Source organism: Lissotriton helveticus, chromosome 1_1, assembly GCF_964261635.1.
Source record: "Lissotriton helveticus chromosome 1_1, aLisHel1.1, whole genome shotgun sequence".
Classification (NCBI taxonomy): Eukaryota; Metazoa; Chordata; class Amphibia; order Caudata; family Salamandridae; genus Lissotriton; species Lissotriton helveticus.
Genome location: NC_136057.1, coordinates 2,061,935,608 through 2,061,953,242, shown reverse-complemented (window position 1 = coordinate 2,061,953,242; position 17,635 = coordinate 2,061,935,608). Strand labels below are relative to the sequence as shown.

The 17,635-nt window shown below is 42.5% G+C and overlaps 1 protein-coding gene across 7 annotated transcripts in view; it reads left to right on the top strand.

Moving 5' to 3' along the window:
* The window catches only part of NEXN (nexilin F-actin binding protein), a 382,609-nt gene that overhangs the window by 346,534 nt on the left and 18,440 nt on the right, over positions 1-17,635 (top strand). For all 7 annotated transcript variants that reach the window (XM_078645115.1, XM_078645157.1, XM_078645108.1 and 4 more), the window contains one exon: positions 6,260-6,442. In XM_078645115.1, the coding sequence (XP_078501241.1) occupies positions 6,260-6,442 (183 nt within the window). The remainder of the gene's footprint in view (positions 1-6,259; positions 6,443-17,635) is intronic.

The window sequence follows — 17,635 nt, the reverse complement described above, 5'->3', positions numbered from 1 at the left end:
GAGAAAATCACTCCAAGGTGGCCTCAAGCCAATGGTGAGGCTGAGAGGTTCATGCGTACTGTGAACAAAGTTATTCGCATTGCCCATGAATGCCACTAATCTCTGGAACTAGTCATCTTTTAATTTCATCGAGTTTACTGCCAAACGCCGCACTCAAGTACAGGGAGAGCTCCGGGACACTGTCCATGGGACAGGTAGTAGCAGATTCCATCCCGCATCACCCCAGGTGGCGTCCAAAGCCCCTCCACGAGGCCAAGATCCAGGCTCACCGGCAATCTCGAAATGACCAAGTCAATCGATGAAGGGGAACCCGTTCGTCTGATCTTAAGGCAGGCGACCTGGTACTAATACAGAATCGCACCCAGGGTAGTAAGTTTAGACTCCCGTATGAAAGAGCCCCCTGGCCCATCTCCCACCGGAAAGGCATGCAGATCACAGCGCAGCGAGGACTGGAGACTGTCACTGGGAATGTGTCGTTCTTCAGAGCTTTTCATACTCCACAGGAAGGGTTGTCAGAATCGGCAGTGACTGGACTGGCCAGGGAAGATGTCCCAGATGCGGAGAAGTGGGAAAGCCCGTCCCCTTTGACTGTTGCTCAGATTCCAGACTTGGCTATGAGGAGTCCCCGTTCTCCAGAGAACTCCTGTGTTGCCACCTATTGGTATACCTGGACTTCAGGGGTCTACACGTTACAGTCTGAGAAGCAACCCAAGCCATCCAGTCGACTGAGGGATCACTTCATGTAAAACTGTTCCCTTTATATTATTGCAATGTATGTGCCATTTGCTAGTTTCAGTATGGGATATGTCTTCCTAGTCTGTAGGTATGTTGTGCCAGGCAGTGGAGGTGTTTTGGAAATTGGTGGTGACAGTTGCTATAATGTTGATATGGGTAAAATCTGTTTGGGGAGGAATGTAGTGTCGGCCGTGACACAACAGGTGCGACACGAGACCACCCAATGCCCAAGGGGAGTTTGTGTTGGACCCCTGGGTTTTGGCCTGCAGTGCCGTGGTCACACGACCAAGTGATATCCTTAATAAAAGGGAGCCCGGCGGACGTGATGTCAGAGGACGCACAGACGCCAGAGCTCCGCAAAGCCCATCCATAGTCTGAGTGTAATTATTGCAGCGCGGCCTGACCTTGTGGGTCGGAGAGCCTGGCCGGTGTTCAGTGCGAGACTCACGCCCAGAACATAACAATCCTCCAATTCCATTTTCTTAAAGGGACCTGAAATAACTGTGTACTTCCTTTCCCTGTTTAAAATGTGTTTCCTGGAATTTGCCCTCTGAAATATTTTCAGCAATAATGTGTCGCTTCTCTAACCCAGCTCTTAGGCTTTCCATATTGCTTGAGCTTCGCACGCGGGGTTTTTCAAATTTTTACTTGAGTAAACATTATTCCTTCAGATTGCTTTTTCACTTGTATGCTTTATTTCATCTTTGTTTTGGTTGGTTCACTAAGATAATATCGAACACACAAATATCTTGTCAAAAATATTGCTGTCATAGATATAGTTTTTCTATATTTATAAAGGTAAGTACAAAAATATCGAAACAAAATCGTTTACACTTATATCTTTAAAGAAATTAAAATGTATACATTTAAAAATAGTAAAACTTAAAAACTTCAATACATAACATATCTATTATATAAAATTAGGTAATATTTAATAATACAAATAAATGTATACTTATATAAACACACTCAAATAAAAACGTGTGTATGTTTATATATACATACCTATAACAAACAACTAATGTTTTTGTAATATACTAATATAGAAACCATATATATATATATATATATATATATATATATATATATATATATATATATATATATATATATATATATATATATATATATATATATATATATATACAAAAACAATAAATCACGCCGCACTCCTCCTGAACGGTTTCAAAAGCAGGTTTTGTTGACCCATTTCCATCTCGTATATATATGTAAATACATACATAAAACATTAACAAACTTAAGAAATAAAAACAAATAATATTAAAAAGCACATTTACTAAAAATATGACATAAAAAATAAAACTGCATACACATATATACCAAATGATATAATTCATTTTTAACTAATAATAATATTACATATATTTAAACAATGATAAAAAATGTAACTAAACTATGTAAAAAATAAACATACTATTTCTACTCCAGTGTGTACAACAGTAGGGAAAGCGTTGATGCCCGTCATATCATTAGGTATGCCTAGGATAGAAGAAAAACACTTTCGGTGGTCAGCTGGAATGTCCGGGGTCTGCTGGATAAGGTCAAAAGAGGGGCTCTACTACCCCAGGCCAAACCTTATGGCGCAAATATACTTTTATTGCAACAAACGCACCTGCTCGGGAACAAACTTCTATGCCTCACGCAGTTTGGTTTTGTACATGCCTTCCATTCCGGATTCACTAGAGGTTCACGTGGGGTGGCTGTACTGGTTCACCGCAGAATTCCTTTCATACATGAGAAAATTTGGACTGATCCCTAGGGTAGATTTGTCATTGTAGCGGGCTCGATGTATGGGCAGGTATATGTCCTCGGATCTGTATATGCCCCTCCACCCCTCACTTGAAACCTAATGGAGCGTTTAATAAAGCTGTGGGCTGAAGTTCCCCCAGGGTTGACCCTAGTCGGGGTGATTTAAATTATACAATTTGCCCTTCGATCGATAGGTGGCGCGGTGCGGGGAATATAGTTGAGTCCCGCAAGTCCAAATTGGGGTCCGTGATGCAGAGATTGTATTGGGTGGACACTTGGAGGCAACTTCATCCCACTGAACAGGGTTACACTTTCTTTTCTAGCGTCCATGGATCCTTTTCTCGGTTGACTACATCTTCTTATCCACTGCACACATACATAAACTTACGGCAGCCGAAATACTGCCTCATGGCCTATCGGACTATTCCCCACTGCAGATAGACCTGCAACTGGTCACAATATGCCCCCTTTCCACTGGCGCCTATCACCGTGGCTGTTACAAGATGATAAATATAGGTCACATATGCACAATGCTCCTACAGAGTATTTCATGCACAATACTGGGTCGGCTGGATCACCTGCTGTTGTGTGGGAGGCGATGAAGCCTACACTCTGGGGGCTGGACATTGCATACTGCACGGCGCAGCACAAGCTGCGTCGGGAAAAATTGATACAGCTTGAGGCCTAGTTACTGGCTCAGAGCGCGCGGGTAGAGAGGTGAATGGACAAGATTCACTTAGACAGTTATGCCATACTCAATAGGTTTACACTAGTGAGCTGTTAGAGGAGGCTTGGGTGGCCTAGATAGCTACCCGTAGTAGAATATACCAGTGGGGTGACACATCGAGCATCCTGTTACTGTCTGTGTCAGAGAGCTCTCTGTCCTCTCTCCATCCAGAGCCTGCATGAGCCTGATGGGAGAGTTCTTACTGACCCCCACAAATAGCAGCAAGCTTTACAGACTATTATGCCGAGCTATATGCCCCCGGGAGACCATACCGCCAAGACTAGTTCAGAAGTTCATTGATGACTTGCCTCCACGTGCCCTCACAGACCGTAAATGAGATGACACAGATGTCCCAATCACTACCGAGGAGATTCAGGCAGCGTTATCTGAAATGCGACCTGGCCCAAATGGCTTCCCCAGCAAATTCCATAAGAAGTATCAATCTGTACTCACTGCTCCCTATCTTGCCGCACTTCACACTGCCTCTGGCACTGTGGCTTGCCGACATGGATAGGGCCTTTGACTCTCTGAGTTGGACATATCACTTTGCTCTTCTCACCCGTCTTAATTTTGGGCCTCGTCTTCTGAAATATATCCAACTTCTTTATACAGATGTCACTGCCTCCGTCCGTGTGGCGGATGCTGTCTAGCAGACCTTTCCCATTGGGCGTGGCACCCACCAGGGTTGCCCTCTCTCTCCGTATCTCTTCGTGCTCGCTATGGAGCCACTCGCGGCTTGGGTGGAAATAGATGTACTGATTCGCAGGTTTGAGTGGCCTGGGGTGACGCCAGATCGCATAGTTTTATATGCGGACAATGTTCTATTCTTCCTTACGCAACCTGTCCGGGGCGCAGACTCCTCAGGTTCATGCAGATCTTTGGCGACACCTATGGGCTATAAATCCTACTTGTGGCCTATTTTTAACGTAGGCCCTCTTGGCCCTTTGTCAGAGGAGGTGACGGTCGTGCGGGATGGCTTTAAGTATCTGCAGGTATTTCTGCCTGCTTTGCAATCCCTGTCATGGGACAGGAATTTAGCCCCAATGTGGGTGCATATTAAGGAGCAGACTCGCATCTGTTCGTATCTGCCGCTCTCTCTATTCGGTAGGTCTGCCATCTTCAAGATGGTCTCCTGCCCGCCTATTGTATCAACTTCAAAACCTCCCATATATGATACCACCTAGTTGGCTCAGACAACTTAATTCTACTTTCCAGCATTTTCTATGGGGTAGGGGTGGGGGGGTGGCTCGGCTCGTGTAGCATTGTGGACATGCTTTCAGTCAATCTACTGTGGTGAATTGGCAACACCGGATGCCCAGGCATATTACCCGGCTTCGCACCTGCTCATAATAAATTACTAGTGGTATGGAGGTAGGTCAGACCCTGCATATGCGGTGGAGCGATGGCGGAGATGGGTACCACACCCCTCCACACAATCCTCTATGCGGGCTCAACCAGGAGGGCTTTGCCACTGGCGACCGCCACAGTCTTTCATTTATGGAAACGCACACTCCGGCAATTGGGATGGTGGGCAGGATAACAAAAGCAGCTCCTCTCTGGCATAATGGCCTCTTGCAGCAACTTGCTGGGCTGCCTGGCTTCTCAGGATGGGAGGAAATAGGAATCTCCACTGTTGGGGACATCCTACATGGCCGGACCCTAAAGTCCTTTCAGGAACTACAGCAAGAATATGCTATGCCCCGATTACAATTTTACAAAGATCTTCAACTTCGCCATGCCTTTTCTTCATATTTCACTCCAGGAGACCATACCTGATTTTAGTTCATTCGAGGCAAAAGTATTTATGGGAGAACTGGGGGAACAAAAGATCTCCAAAATCTATTGCACACTTGTCACGAATAGCTGCACAATGCTACCTAAAACACTGGAGGCTTGGCGGGCAGACTTGGACCCATTGGACGATGAGGATTGGACCGAGGCGCTGGCATTCTCATGGGGTGCTGCGATTGTGACCCGATTGGGATATATACAGTTTAAATACTTCCACAGGGCTTATTATCCTAGATATCCGCTTTGGCGGGCGAGGCGTATGCCTCTCCACTTTGCTTGTGCTGCCAGGTGGCCGAGGGCACCCTTATCCATACTGTGTGGCTGTGCACATCGCTCTCTGGGGTTATTGCATGTAAGTCGCAGGTTTTGGGCTTAGAAATTCCTTACTCACCTAGATTAACTCTTCTGCACATAACTGATGATATTGGGGGCAATATATATAAACGTCATCTGTTGCTACTGGGCCATGTTTTGTATCACCTAATGGGCATATGACACCTCAGTTGATTGTTACAGTAATATCTTATATACATTATTGTCTTTTATACATTTGGCTACAAAATGTCGACATCATTATGATTAGTATGTACATTCTACTGTTATGGCATTTGACCTTGACAGGCATATCTTGGCTGTTGACAATAAAGTTTTAATGTGAAAAAAAAGCAGAAAAGATCACCAGACTCTTCCTGCAAACTTCCACATCAAAACAACATACATCATGATCTTTTGCTGCAAACGTGAGAGAACCAAGAACCATGCTGTGCAAATGCATTGCTATCTAAACTTTCCTCAACACCAAATGCTATTCTTTCTAACCATAGCGCCATGTGCATTCTTTTTAGCCCGGTAAAATCCCTGTATATTGCTCTCGACACAAACACTAATAGGTGCTTTAAATAATTATTGAACTTACGATGGTGTGATGTTTTACCTCAACTGCCATTTGTATGCCTGGTAAGAATAATCATTGTGTGTATCAGGCAAAGGACTGATTGCCATTTCATAACTGCGTCCGCATTATAGCAGCCATCTTTTATTTCCCAATTTGAAATTATTTGATCATTCATTCCTATCTTCTCTGGTTGATCCACACTCGTTCTTTATAGCGGTTTTTTAAAGAGTGCTGTATTTGCGTCAGTACAAAACAGAGTTTTATTGAAGCGTGCATGCATGTTTAAAACTAGGTTACAAATATTTTTAATACTCACATATATATATGTTTATTTATTTCAGGAGGCTGAAGACCAAAAACCAGCAAGAAAATGTGAAGCGCCATTTTCTCACAAAGTTAACATGAAGGCCCGGTTTGAGGAAATGGCAAGGGCTAGGGAGGAAGAAGAACAGAGGCGCATTGAAGAACAAAAGCTTCAAAGAATGCAATTTGAACAAAAAGAAATTGATGCAGCATTACAGAAGGTGAGCCACAAAAAGCAAATTATTGACGATACCAAGAAATAGCCATAAGATTTAGTACTCCCACTCTTACCTAAACCGCGAACCCTTAGTTATTCTGCATTTCAAAGATATGGAGGCAACTAACAGGCATCTATAAAATGCACCACATGAGCCTTTTTGAAGCATTAGGACTTGACTGTATTTCCGTTAGATATTAATATACAAGGCATATTGTATCATATGAAGTGTTAATTTGTCTCAGACTTTCTCCAATTGTTGCAGTTACAGGGATTAGCCAAGGGAAGAGTGCTCACTTTCACCACTAACCAGAAAAGTGAGCACTTGGTTTGCAATGGAACTCTGTCCTCCCAATTACCCTTGACTGCCAGCGCAGATGTGGACGGGCAGCCAAGCTCAAAGATGCTGCTGGGTTCAGTCTTGCCTCTGTCGATGCCTCTGGGCTTCTGGGGCTGGTTGAAAGCTTCTATATAGTCATGCACAACCTCGATAGGCCAGGCCAGTAACGCATAGGCAAGGTTAGGCTTGTTCCCAGCTAAAAGGAAACAGGCAACATACATCTCCACCTACTGGATGAAAGAGCAGCAGGGTTCACTCAGGTCATCCTCCAAAAGGTGTTTAGTAAGCCAAAGGAGAGTTCCAGCTTTTATTTCCAGGTTGCCGCTGTCCCAGACCAGTCAACATGAATTATAAGGAGAGATCAGTGGACATAATCCCTGGTTGCAGGTAATGCACCCCAAAATATATCACTGATGCCACCCACCAGGACCTGTTCACGAAGGGCTATCATTTTGTGACTAGGGCAAGGCACCCATGAGGAGGAGCACCTGATTCACAGTTAAGAGTCCCTCAAGATCCGAGACCCACAAAATGTTGGCAAAAATCAAAAGTACAGGGGGACTTGCAGGTCTATAGTGAAAATTGACATTGAATGGTCCAGCTGCATGGATGGGCTTGAATGTAAAAATATCCACTTGTAACATATGGGTTCCAAAATATCAACTTAAGCAATATTGTCAAACCAAGCACACACAGGAGTAAAGATTACAATTCTAATTTCACATCTACTTCCCCTGACAATATTGTGCAAGTCGATGTTGTTAAAGGTGATATTTTTAAGTCAATATTTTGGTACCACACCATAGATCGTTTGACTTCAGCTTACAGTTTAAATAATAGCAATGTAACGGACTCCTAGACACAGCATTTGATCTCCCATTATGTATTACCCCTTCATATTCTCCTCATCCCAGTCCTAATGATATCAGGTGTCCCGCCTTCCCCACAGCTCTACCACATTAAAATGCACCCCTTTTCTCAAACAAATACACCCTATGCGCATTTCTTCTATGTTTATTGCCAATGTCAGTATACAGGGTCTTTACCCCCACACTCCTCATCCTGCTGGTAGGAGCACACTTAATTATTTTTTCATTGTGCTGTGTTTTTTAAAAGAACGTAATCATTACGTTGTTCAGGAGATTTAAAGACTTGTTTTACATACTGCTTCTCTGAGCGGGCGGTATGGGTGCAATGATCGCGAACGTGCTCTCCGCCCATGTGCCTATTTGGGGCAGGGAGACTGATGTCGTGCTGGCAGTCCGGCCGATTGAGAGCTACAAAGTTAGCATCCAGTGCCCCTGCCGGTGTTTTTCAGTCGTGCGTTTGGAAGTGTAGGAGGCAGGGATTTATTCAGTAGCCAAGTCTCATGAGATGGGACTTGGTTGCCGATCGACCATGTAAAACAGGAAATGGAGAACTTCTTTAGTGCATTCCAATCTCCTAGTCAGGATGGCAAAGAGGAAAGTGGCTTCAGAGCAAAACAGTGTACAGTCCTTAGCACAGGATGAACAAGAGAGAGTCTACAGATTTCAATCCCAGAATTTCATTCCCAGAATTTCATTCTTTAATACAAGGTAGGGAGTGGGACAGTAGTCAATGAATGCCATGGCACAACCCCAAGCTAAGAGAATGAGGGCAGATGATGAAGAGGATCAAGAAGTATATCCAACGGACAAATACATTCAAGCATCTCCATTTAGGGACTTTTGAAAACATATCATCAAGGTGCCTGGATTTGAAGAGCTACCTCAAGATGAGCAGGGGTTTTATGCACAATCTAGTGCAACAAACAATGAAAGCCTCCCTCTACATGACGTACTAAAGTCCTTAATACTAAAAGAGTGGAAGGAGGTATATAACTCTGCAATTCAAGATTCCTGAGCAAGAGATATGTAATTGATGGATTTGACGATGATTTGCCAACACTCCAAAAGTCAATACTATCTTGGCTTCCATGCCTTCACCTTCTATCTTGGCATCAGAGGAATCAACATTGCCAGCTGCCGTGAACACAAAAGTGGAGATATCATTGAAATGCTCTTACAGAGCCTCTAATTAGAGCCAATACTTATGCTGCCTATGTGACACAAGTTTTTCGAATGCATTTTAAGTCTCTTTATGACTGCTTACCAGTGAAGGATGACCCGACTACTCTTCTAGTAAATATGGAGTTGTTTACTCAGCATCTGTCAGATACCACATTTGACAGCCTGTGGGTGTCCTCTTCAGCAGCAGATGCATCGGTTGCTGGGCGAAGAGCTTTATGGATGAAGTCTTAATGGTTAAAGGCAAGCCAAAGATCTCTAGTTTATAAATTACCTTTTTTGGGGGGACAGATGTGGCTTGGTACTGAACTTTATGAAATGTTACAGAAAGCAGCTGCATTGAAAAAAAACCTAGAACCATTTAAACTCTTTATTAATAACAAATTGTTGATATCAAAAAGATCCCCACTCAATAATCAAGACAGGCAGCCTTTTCGAGGACAGGCTCGAGGTTGGGGGGGTTGCATTCTATAATAACTGTTAGCAGATGTTAAGGAGTCTTCTAGAGGTTCCATAAATAAGTTGAAGAGTCTAGGTGAAAGGGTGGATCCTGTGGATCCCCAAGGGTGACCATAGTGGGCTAAGAAAGGGATGGATTAACCTTGACTCTTTGGATTTTGTTGTAGAGGAATGAAGTAAACCAATGCAGGAAGGACCCTGATAACCCCATCCTTCGTTCAAGTAGGTTCAGTAGACTGTTGTGTTTAACAGTGTCAAATGCAGCAAAGAAGTCAAGCAGTATAAGTAGATACGATTAATTCTGGTACAACATTTTTCTTATGCCATCCAGTATGTGCGTGAGTGCTGATCCAGTGCTGTGACCTTGACGGAAGCCGGATTGGTATTGGTCAAGGAGTTGGAACTTATATATGTTTTTTCAAAGTTGGATCGAGACACATTTTTACAGAAGCTTTGCCAGAATGGGGATGTTGAAGATTGGGTGGAAGTTGATAAGGTCTGAGCAATCTGCCATTGGCTTTTTCAGAATGGGGTTGCCTGCCCTACTTTTAGGCAATCAGGGATAGTACCATGGCGTAGCGAAGCGATTGGCAAGAAAAATTGTAAGAAGTCAGTCACTAACTTCCCAGACTCAGTTTTTGCTCGACAAGAAGGTTAGAGGGCCAGTAAATATATATATATATACGTATTTTAGAGCACTGGTCCCTTTAAAATGGCGGCCGCAGAAACGTGAATACCGAATGAAAAGTTTATTTGTCCTTTTTCTATGCATAAGAATGTAAAGTCATTGGAAGGTAACCAATAGAATATGTTTATAATGGCATGCACTGCAGCAACCAAACTGAACATTGACAAAGGCATCTGCCGAAATGCATCCGTTACATTTGTGAGGAATAAACAAGTGTTTTGCTTTCTCCCCTATGAGTGCTGTGTCTTCTTTGGAAGTGTTGGAGCAACTACGTAGTCGTGAGCCCAACCTCACAAATCTCAAGCATCTGCCCAATAGTGTAGTGGACTTTGGTGGTCTGAAGCATGCTCTATTCTATTGGTTACCTTCCGATGACTTTACATTGTTATGCATAGAAATAGGACATATAAACTTTTCATTCGGTATTCACGTTTCTGCAGCTGCCATTTTAAAGTAACCAGTGCATTAATATACGTTCACACGGTTTATGTCCTTGCATTAAAAATTCAGATAATTCTTCCCATATTAATGACCAAAATCATGAATGTAAACAATATTTAAATTCAACAAATTCTTATGAAGTCCTTTGTAGCAGTATCTACCTCATCCTTGTAGCTTCCATTTCTATTACTTCAATTCATTTATGTCTAATTCATCATGAAACACACATACCTAGTGCTCAAGGTGCCACCCAATAATAGAGCTAATTAAATTAACTAAAGGACATTTAGTTTGCCTTTAGAATAATGAATTCATTATGAGATTATATTTTTCTATCTGTCCTCAACATGTTTCACCCCACGCGCTTGCCGATACAACCCATGAATCATGATATCGACTTCAAAAGACATGAAATTACTATTCAAACAAAGAATTAAGAAAGATACATGTTCCATTCCTAGAGCAAAGAATTGTTTCCCACATAGTGGTTGTTGTGATTCTATTCAACTAGCTCATTCATCTTTGTTCGCATACAACCTCTAGTACCGAGCCTTATTACAATAAACACAATATTCTGGCTTCAAATGATGTTAACTATATAACACTGTTACAATATTTCCCTACTTACTAGCCTCAAAAGTGTGCCCTGGATGGGCAAAAGGAGCAGAGAGGGGGGAGATGTCCATCAATATGTGGTCACACCATAATCTTACATGAGTTGTGGATTCATGGATCATACTAATGCGAAATTACCTATTATTAAAATTACCGTATTACAAAACAAAAGACAAGACAAAAAGTGAAAAACAGGGTCACCACGTCATTAACTGAAAAGATAGAGGTTACAATTACGAGAAATCTGGAAAAAAGGGTTCATCCAATAAAAAAAAACTAATCGCCTAAATGTACTGCCAGTTCTTCTTCTGTATTCAGACCTAGCAGTACTTTGGTTTGCAGATCCAATATATGGCGGGATTCCAAACATCTGAGCTCAGAACCACTGTCCTCTCCTTTCTCATCCTGGGGCCTATGATCTAAAAAACACAGTAATACATTTCTGTTACTATTGTAGTGTATCAAAATGTCTTTTGATAGGGTAAGACTGATCCCTACTCAAAATAGCTTGGTAATGTTCCTTAATACGTATTTTCGTCTGATGTATAGTACAACCAATTTATTTCAATTGGCATGGGCATATGATACAGTTAAAGGTGTAGGAGGTATTATTATTCATCAGCATATTGATGTTGATCAGTTTCTTACATCCTGGTACCTGATAAGTGAGCACGTTCTTTCTGCTTTAACATGCTTTGCAATTGATGCATGGGAAAAATCCCACAATGCCCTGGAATCTGTATTCTCCAAAGACAAATGGCTCTGGACTATTTGATCCTTTATAGATGGTCCTTACCTGCATGTAATACTAGGCTGATCGTATATATCTGTGCCAATCAAAGGATCTGTTTTTGAAATATACCAGTTCTTGCGAATGATTTTATTAAAGGCTCCTGTGTGTTTGGAAAACCTTGTAATTAATCTAAATATCTGGTTAATCCTACTTTTACTGATATTTTCTAGAAGGAGACTCTGTCTGGATTTGGTTTTGGCTCTATTTATAGCTCTGTTCAGGACTTTGGTTGAGTACCGTCTTTGCTCAAATCTTTTGATTCACTTTGTTGCTGCAACCTCATAATCTTCTTATGTAGTGCAGTTTCTCTTCCAGTGGAGCAATTCCCCATAAGGAATGCTCCACTTGAAGGTACTAGGATGGCTGCTTGTGGCTGTATAAAGCTGTACATATCTTGTTGTATGCCACAATAACATTCAGATCTAGAAAGTTCACTAATTCAGTGCTCATTTCTCCAGTGAATTTCAAATTAACCTAATTTTTATTCAGAGCTACAATATACTTATTTGCTGATTCAAGAGACCCCCTCCACAAAATAAAGAGGTCATCTATGTATCTATGCCAACTTACTATCTGGCTGACCAAAATTTCATTGGGCCCTGACCAGGCCACCTGCTTTCCCCACCAGCCTACAAATACATTTGCATAGCTGGGGGTGAGGTAGATGCCCATGGTCATCCAGTGCAGCTGTGTGTTGCTGGAAAAGAAATATGCTATTAGTTAAACAAAAAGGCATACATTCCATAAGCATTCTATTGTGCTCCGAGAATTTTAGAGACCTTCCTTTCAAGTAATATTGCACAGCTTTGAACCCTTTCTCATGTGAAATACTTTTATAAAGGTTGTTAATATCCATCACAATCATCTACATGTAAGGTTGCCATATGGTGTTAGCGATCTGTCTAAAAAAATCATTTGTATCTCAGACGTAAGAAGTAAGGGTTTCAATGAAATCCTAAAGAAAATGGTCAATGTACATTGACATGTGTTCCATGAGACGTTCTTCTGAGGAGATGATAGGATGTCCTGGAGGGGATTCCATATTCTTATGTGCTTTTGGAAGGTGATAAAACGTCTGTGTAAAGGATGGGGACACTTTAGGAACTGGAAATCTTCCAAATCAAGCATTGCTCTGCAGTACCAGTTATATATTAATTCATGATACTTCACAATGCTCTTTGTATCTTCTCTTTCAAATTAGGTTGGTAACATTCCATATCCGATAATTGCCTCATTGTTTCTTGACAATAGCAATCTCTAGTAAACAAGACAATATTTCCCCCCTTGTATGATGGTTTACAGACTATTTCCCTATCATTTTGTAGGGTTTGTAACACAGTCCTTTGTTCTTTGATGATGTTAGTATTTTTTTCTTTAGATTACTTCAGGCGTAGTTGTGTTTGGTCTATCTTTACAGTTTCCTCAAAAATATCAATGGCATCTGTGGACATTGAAGTTATACATGTTGATTTTGGTTTAATATCACTTTCCGCACTTGTTTCGGGGATGCCCAATATTTCTGCTTGTTCCACTGTATCCAAATTGCTGTTAGCTTGTACCACTGATTCCAATTCCCCTAGAATTGCTGATGTTTCTAGGTCATTGCCGGTAAATATATCAGTTTCTGAATGTGTGGGAATGGCTTGATGTCTGGTCCAATCCTCTTTTAATTGATAGAATTTCTGAAATTTAAATGTTCTTGTACATTTAAAAAAATCAATATTTTTTTGAGTATATTCAAAATTGTTTGATTGACAAATTGTAAGACTTAGCCTGAGAACTGATTCCTCCACTTTAACTAAAATTTCACAATCGTTACATTATCTGTTTCTATTTGCATTTGTAACCTCGTTTGCTTATGGTTTGGAGTGTTGGTCCTCTGCTTGTATTGTTTGTGGTCCCCCTTCTGGTTTGCTGTCTTCTCTTTGAGCTTTGCGGGCCATAGGTTTGGTTTTCCCTCCCTGTTGCCTTGACTTCCTTATTAATTGGAACTCTTCGTGAAAACTGGACTTTACACAGCCTGCTTCACGTAAATCTGTGCCTTCTTGAACAGATTGTTCTGTGTCTCCTTGTTATATCCGATTCAGAGGTTTCTCTTTGTTCAATGGTAGACAGATATTTGTTGCTCCTTAGTTCCCTACTTGGGATGTTGAATGTTCTCGCAAAGGTTAACACTCTTCCTTGCTCATAATCGCGATGCATCACAATTACATTTGATTTGTTTTCTCCATTTTATTTTCTCCTCATAAGTGATCAGTCTCTTTGTCATCAGCTCTTTAAGTTATTTGTGTGTGTGTGTGTGTGTGTGTGTGGGTGTGTGTGTGTGTGTGTGTGTGTGTTGTGTGCGTGTGTGTGTGTGTGTGTGTTGTGTGTATAGATGTATATTGTTTTACCTAAAAAAAGCAAAGGTTAAAGTAAATGTTATGAGTGATGTAATACGTTTTTGAAAATAGCAGTGCATAGTGAAGGCAAAAGTATACTTACTTTAGAGCACAAGTTACTGTTACTTGAGATAACTTTATCAGACTATATAAGGTGAATTTTAGCAGTTTTTTTAGTTTAATACATTACACGGTCACTGAAATTTTCACCTAACTTAAATGTTTCTTTTTCAGTGATTTTCTATGTTTTAAAAAGATGTAAAGTAAGGTATAATCACAATTCGTAACTATCACATCACTTTAACCTTTGTTTTCTTCAGTGAATTTCAGTTTTCTAAATGTAAAGTTATATTTTAATACCATATGTAAGGTCAACCCCCATCACTTAGCCCTTCAGCCTCAGTGGCATGGGGTTGGCTATAGGGCTTGGCCTGTGGTCAGGCCCTGCGTCCAACCCCTCGCAGGCAAGCAACCTCAAGCTGCGCAGGGCAGGCCCTGTGTCCAAACCCCAGCGGGCAGCCAACCCCCAATGTGCATGCACAGCGTGGTGTTGGTCACTCGGCCTGGCCACAGCCTTCTACCATTTGCAGTGAACAGTTGGTCTTGCAGGTCCTGGCCACACCCAGACAGACCTACCAACTTTGTCAAAGAGTCACTATGCCAAAATTTACAACGTGAGCCTATTGGCTTTCTCAAGGAGTGAGGGTATCTATTTAGATAAAGCAGATCTGTCATCTTTCTCTACAAATCACCAATATTTTTAATCTAATGTATATTTCAGTAATTCACACAGTGCAATGTTTAATAATAGTGAATATTATACAAATGTTTAACAAAGTTTTTATATAACAACATGTCTGTGAGTCTTTCTTTCAACATAATTTTTAATATTGCATTTTGTGGGCTACAAAATGTTAAAAGAGAATCAGAGAAGTTATTTTTTTTTAACTCAAAATCTGTTTTATTGAGTTTTCACAAAATAGTACAAAAGCATATCAAACTTGTACAAGGTACAAAGGTTGTGGTAACGGCTTATATGTCATGAATAGTAGAGACAACAATACAGAAAAGTCATGGCAGTAATAGAGACATAACAAGCAAAGGGCCTGGGCGGCTGCTTACAAGTTTAAAACGTGTCAATGGATATCAAGATGTATTCCACGAAAGGAGTAAGGACATAACCGGCTGATAGGTGTGGGGGCGAAGGGTCTATGAGCTCTTTCTGATGCCTTAGTTTTAGGCGAGGGACCCAAGGAGAGGGTTGCAGGACGCTACGTTGCTATGCCTTGATGGATAAGCCAAAGGCCAACCTGTCAACATGAAAAGAAAGTGGGAAGTAAGGAAGCAGAAGTTGGCAATAAAGTCTCCAGCCATTACTTGAAATCAGCAATACTGACATGTGGGAAAGAGGGGGGAGGAGTGAGGGGGAGACATCCCTGGGAGCAAGAATGCTCTCTCCGGCATAACCGATCAGTAAAGGCGAGAGTGTCTCAAAACCTTCCCCTTTATCTAGTCAAAGAAGTGTAAGGCACAAAGTCGGGCGGTTGAAAGCATAGATACTCTAGCTGGGACATATAGTTGATAAGGGATTACCAGAGACGCATTTATTTTTTGTCCAAAAAGGACATTTTATGGGTCAGTTGCTCAATTGTCAGGGTTTGCTAGAACCTTGTGAACCAGGACACTACTGGAGAATATGCGTGGGACTCCCAGGCTATAAGCTGTTTAGCTGCACCCATCATGTGCCATACAAGATTCCAGTCTGCATAGGTCATTGCTTCTAGCATTGTTGGGTGTAGACCCAGAATAACTTTGCAGTTATCTACTGGAATGAGGTAGCACAGGGTGCTTTTTTATAAGGTTCAGAATTTCTTTCCAAACTATGGGGTCGATTAGGATGGCGGACGGACCTGCGTCCGTCCGCCACCCCAGAGTAGGAGGGACCGTCCGCAGGGGCAGCGGCGGTCCCTCCTGTGCAATTAGGATGTGACCGCCACCCTGGCGGTCACATCCTGTATTTTTAACATTGCGGCGGGTGCTGCTTCAAGCAGCACCCACCGCAAGGTTAAAAATGAAAGCAGTGCATTTGCATGCACAAAGCGGCAGGCACCTCGAGGTGCCTGCCGCTTCGTGCATGCAAATACAGGGGGGTACCATAGGTACCCCCCATGTGCACCCCCCACCCCCTTCACCCCTGGGGGCCCGCAACGGGCCCCCAAACAAAAGTCCGTATGCCTTTTCACGGCGGAAATGCCGCCGTGGAAAGGCATAGAAATGCTGACATCCTAATATGCCTGGCGGTGTCTGATAGACACCGCCAGACATGTTAGAGCTTTCCCGCCGCGGTCGGAAAGCGACCGCGGCAGAAAAGCTGCGGACGGTCTTCCTGACCCCCCAGCCATCCTAATCTGGCGGGGGGTCTGTGAAGGCTCCGTAGCGGTTTTTCCGCATCCTCCGGGCCGGCGGACTCTTCCGCCGGCCCGGAGGATGCGGAAAAAACGCTATCCTAATGAGGGCCTATATGTGTTGGAGGTTTCCTATCAGCACTCCACACCTCCAACAAGAGGCTGATAATGCAAGGCAAATAGAGTGTAAATGGGCAGTAGTAGAGTACCATTGCAGTATGAGTTTATAGGCCATTTCTTGCTGAGGGATGCATCTGTGGGTGTTTGGGATTTCGCCCCACAGGAGTTCCCACTGTTTCCTTGAGATGTTTTTGGCAGTATCAAGTTCATTTAATCTGATAGGGATGGCTGAGTAGGAGGCAAGATTGTTGCAGTACAGCATAAGTCTTTGAGACAAAGCCTTGGGGGCCCTCAAAATTATGGACTAGGGTTTCAAAGGGTTGGAGAAAGTGAGTGGCCACCAATGTTTTGGGAGGATGTAGTGACCAATGGCGCAATTGAAAATATTGGTGTCTTAGTGTGTCATGGAAACAAAATGTAAGTTTGCATTGCTCGAAGAATTTGATAGTCTATTCTTGAAAGAGGTGCAGCAAGATTTTGCATTGACCCGTAACACAGGCCAGGAAGGAGCCCAGGGGAAGTGCCGGTGTGAAGTCGGCATTGCATGCTATCAGGGTATTGGGGGAGTAGAACGTTGCCAGACCTCTCCTGTTGCTAGGTCATCCCAATTCTCCAAACCTGTCCGGGTCGAGGTGGCTATATACACACTTCTGGGGTGAAGCTGCTTCGGATGCCAGGCCAAATCCCACAGCGGGCTACAGTCCATGTGTACTCTGAATTTTTTGCTGTCTCTAACCACCCACTCTGAGATGAAATAGAGACGGACAGCCCAATAGTAGCCTAGGAGATTAGGACAGGCAAGGCCACCACAATTCTGAGGAAGCATGAGCAGGGCATTAGGTATGTGGGGGTTGTTCCCCTTTCCAGATAAAAGAGCGTAGGCCTCCTTGCAGTCTTTTAATGTCCT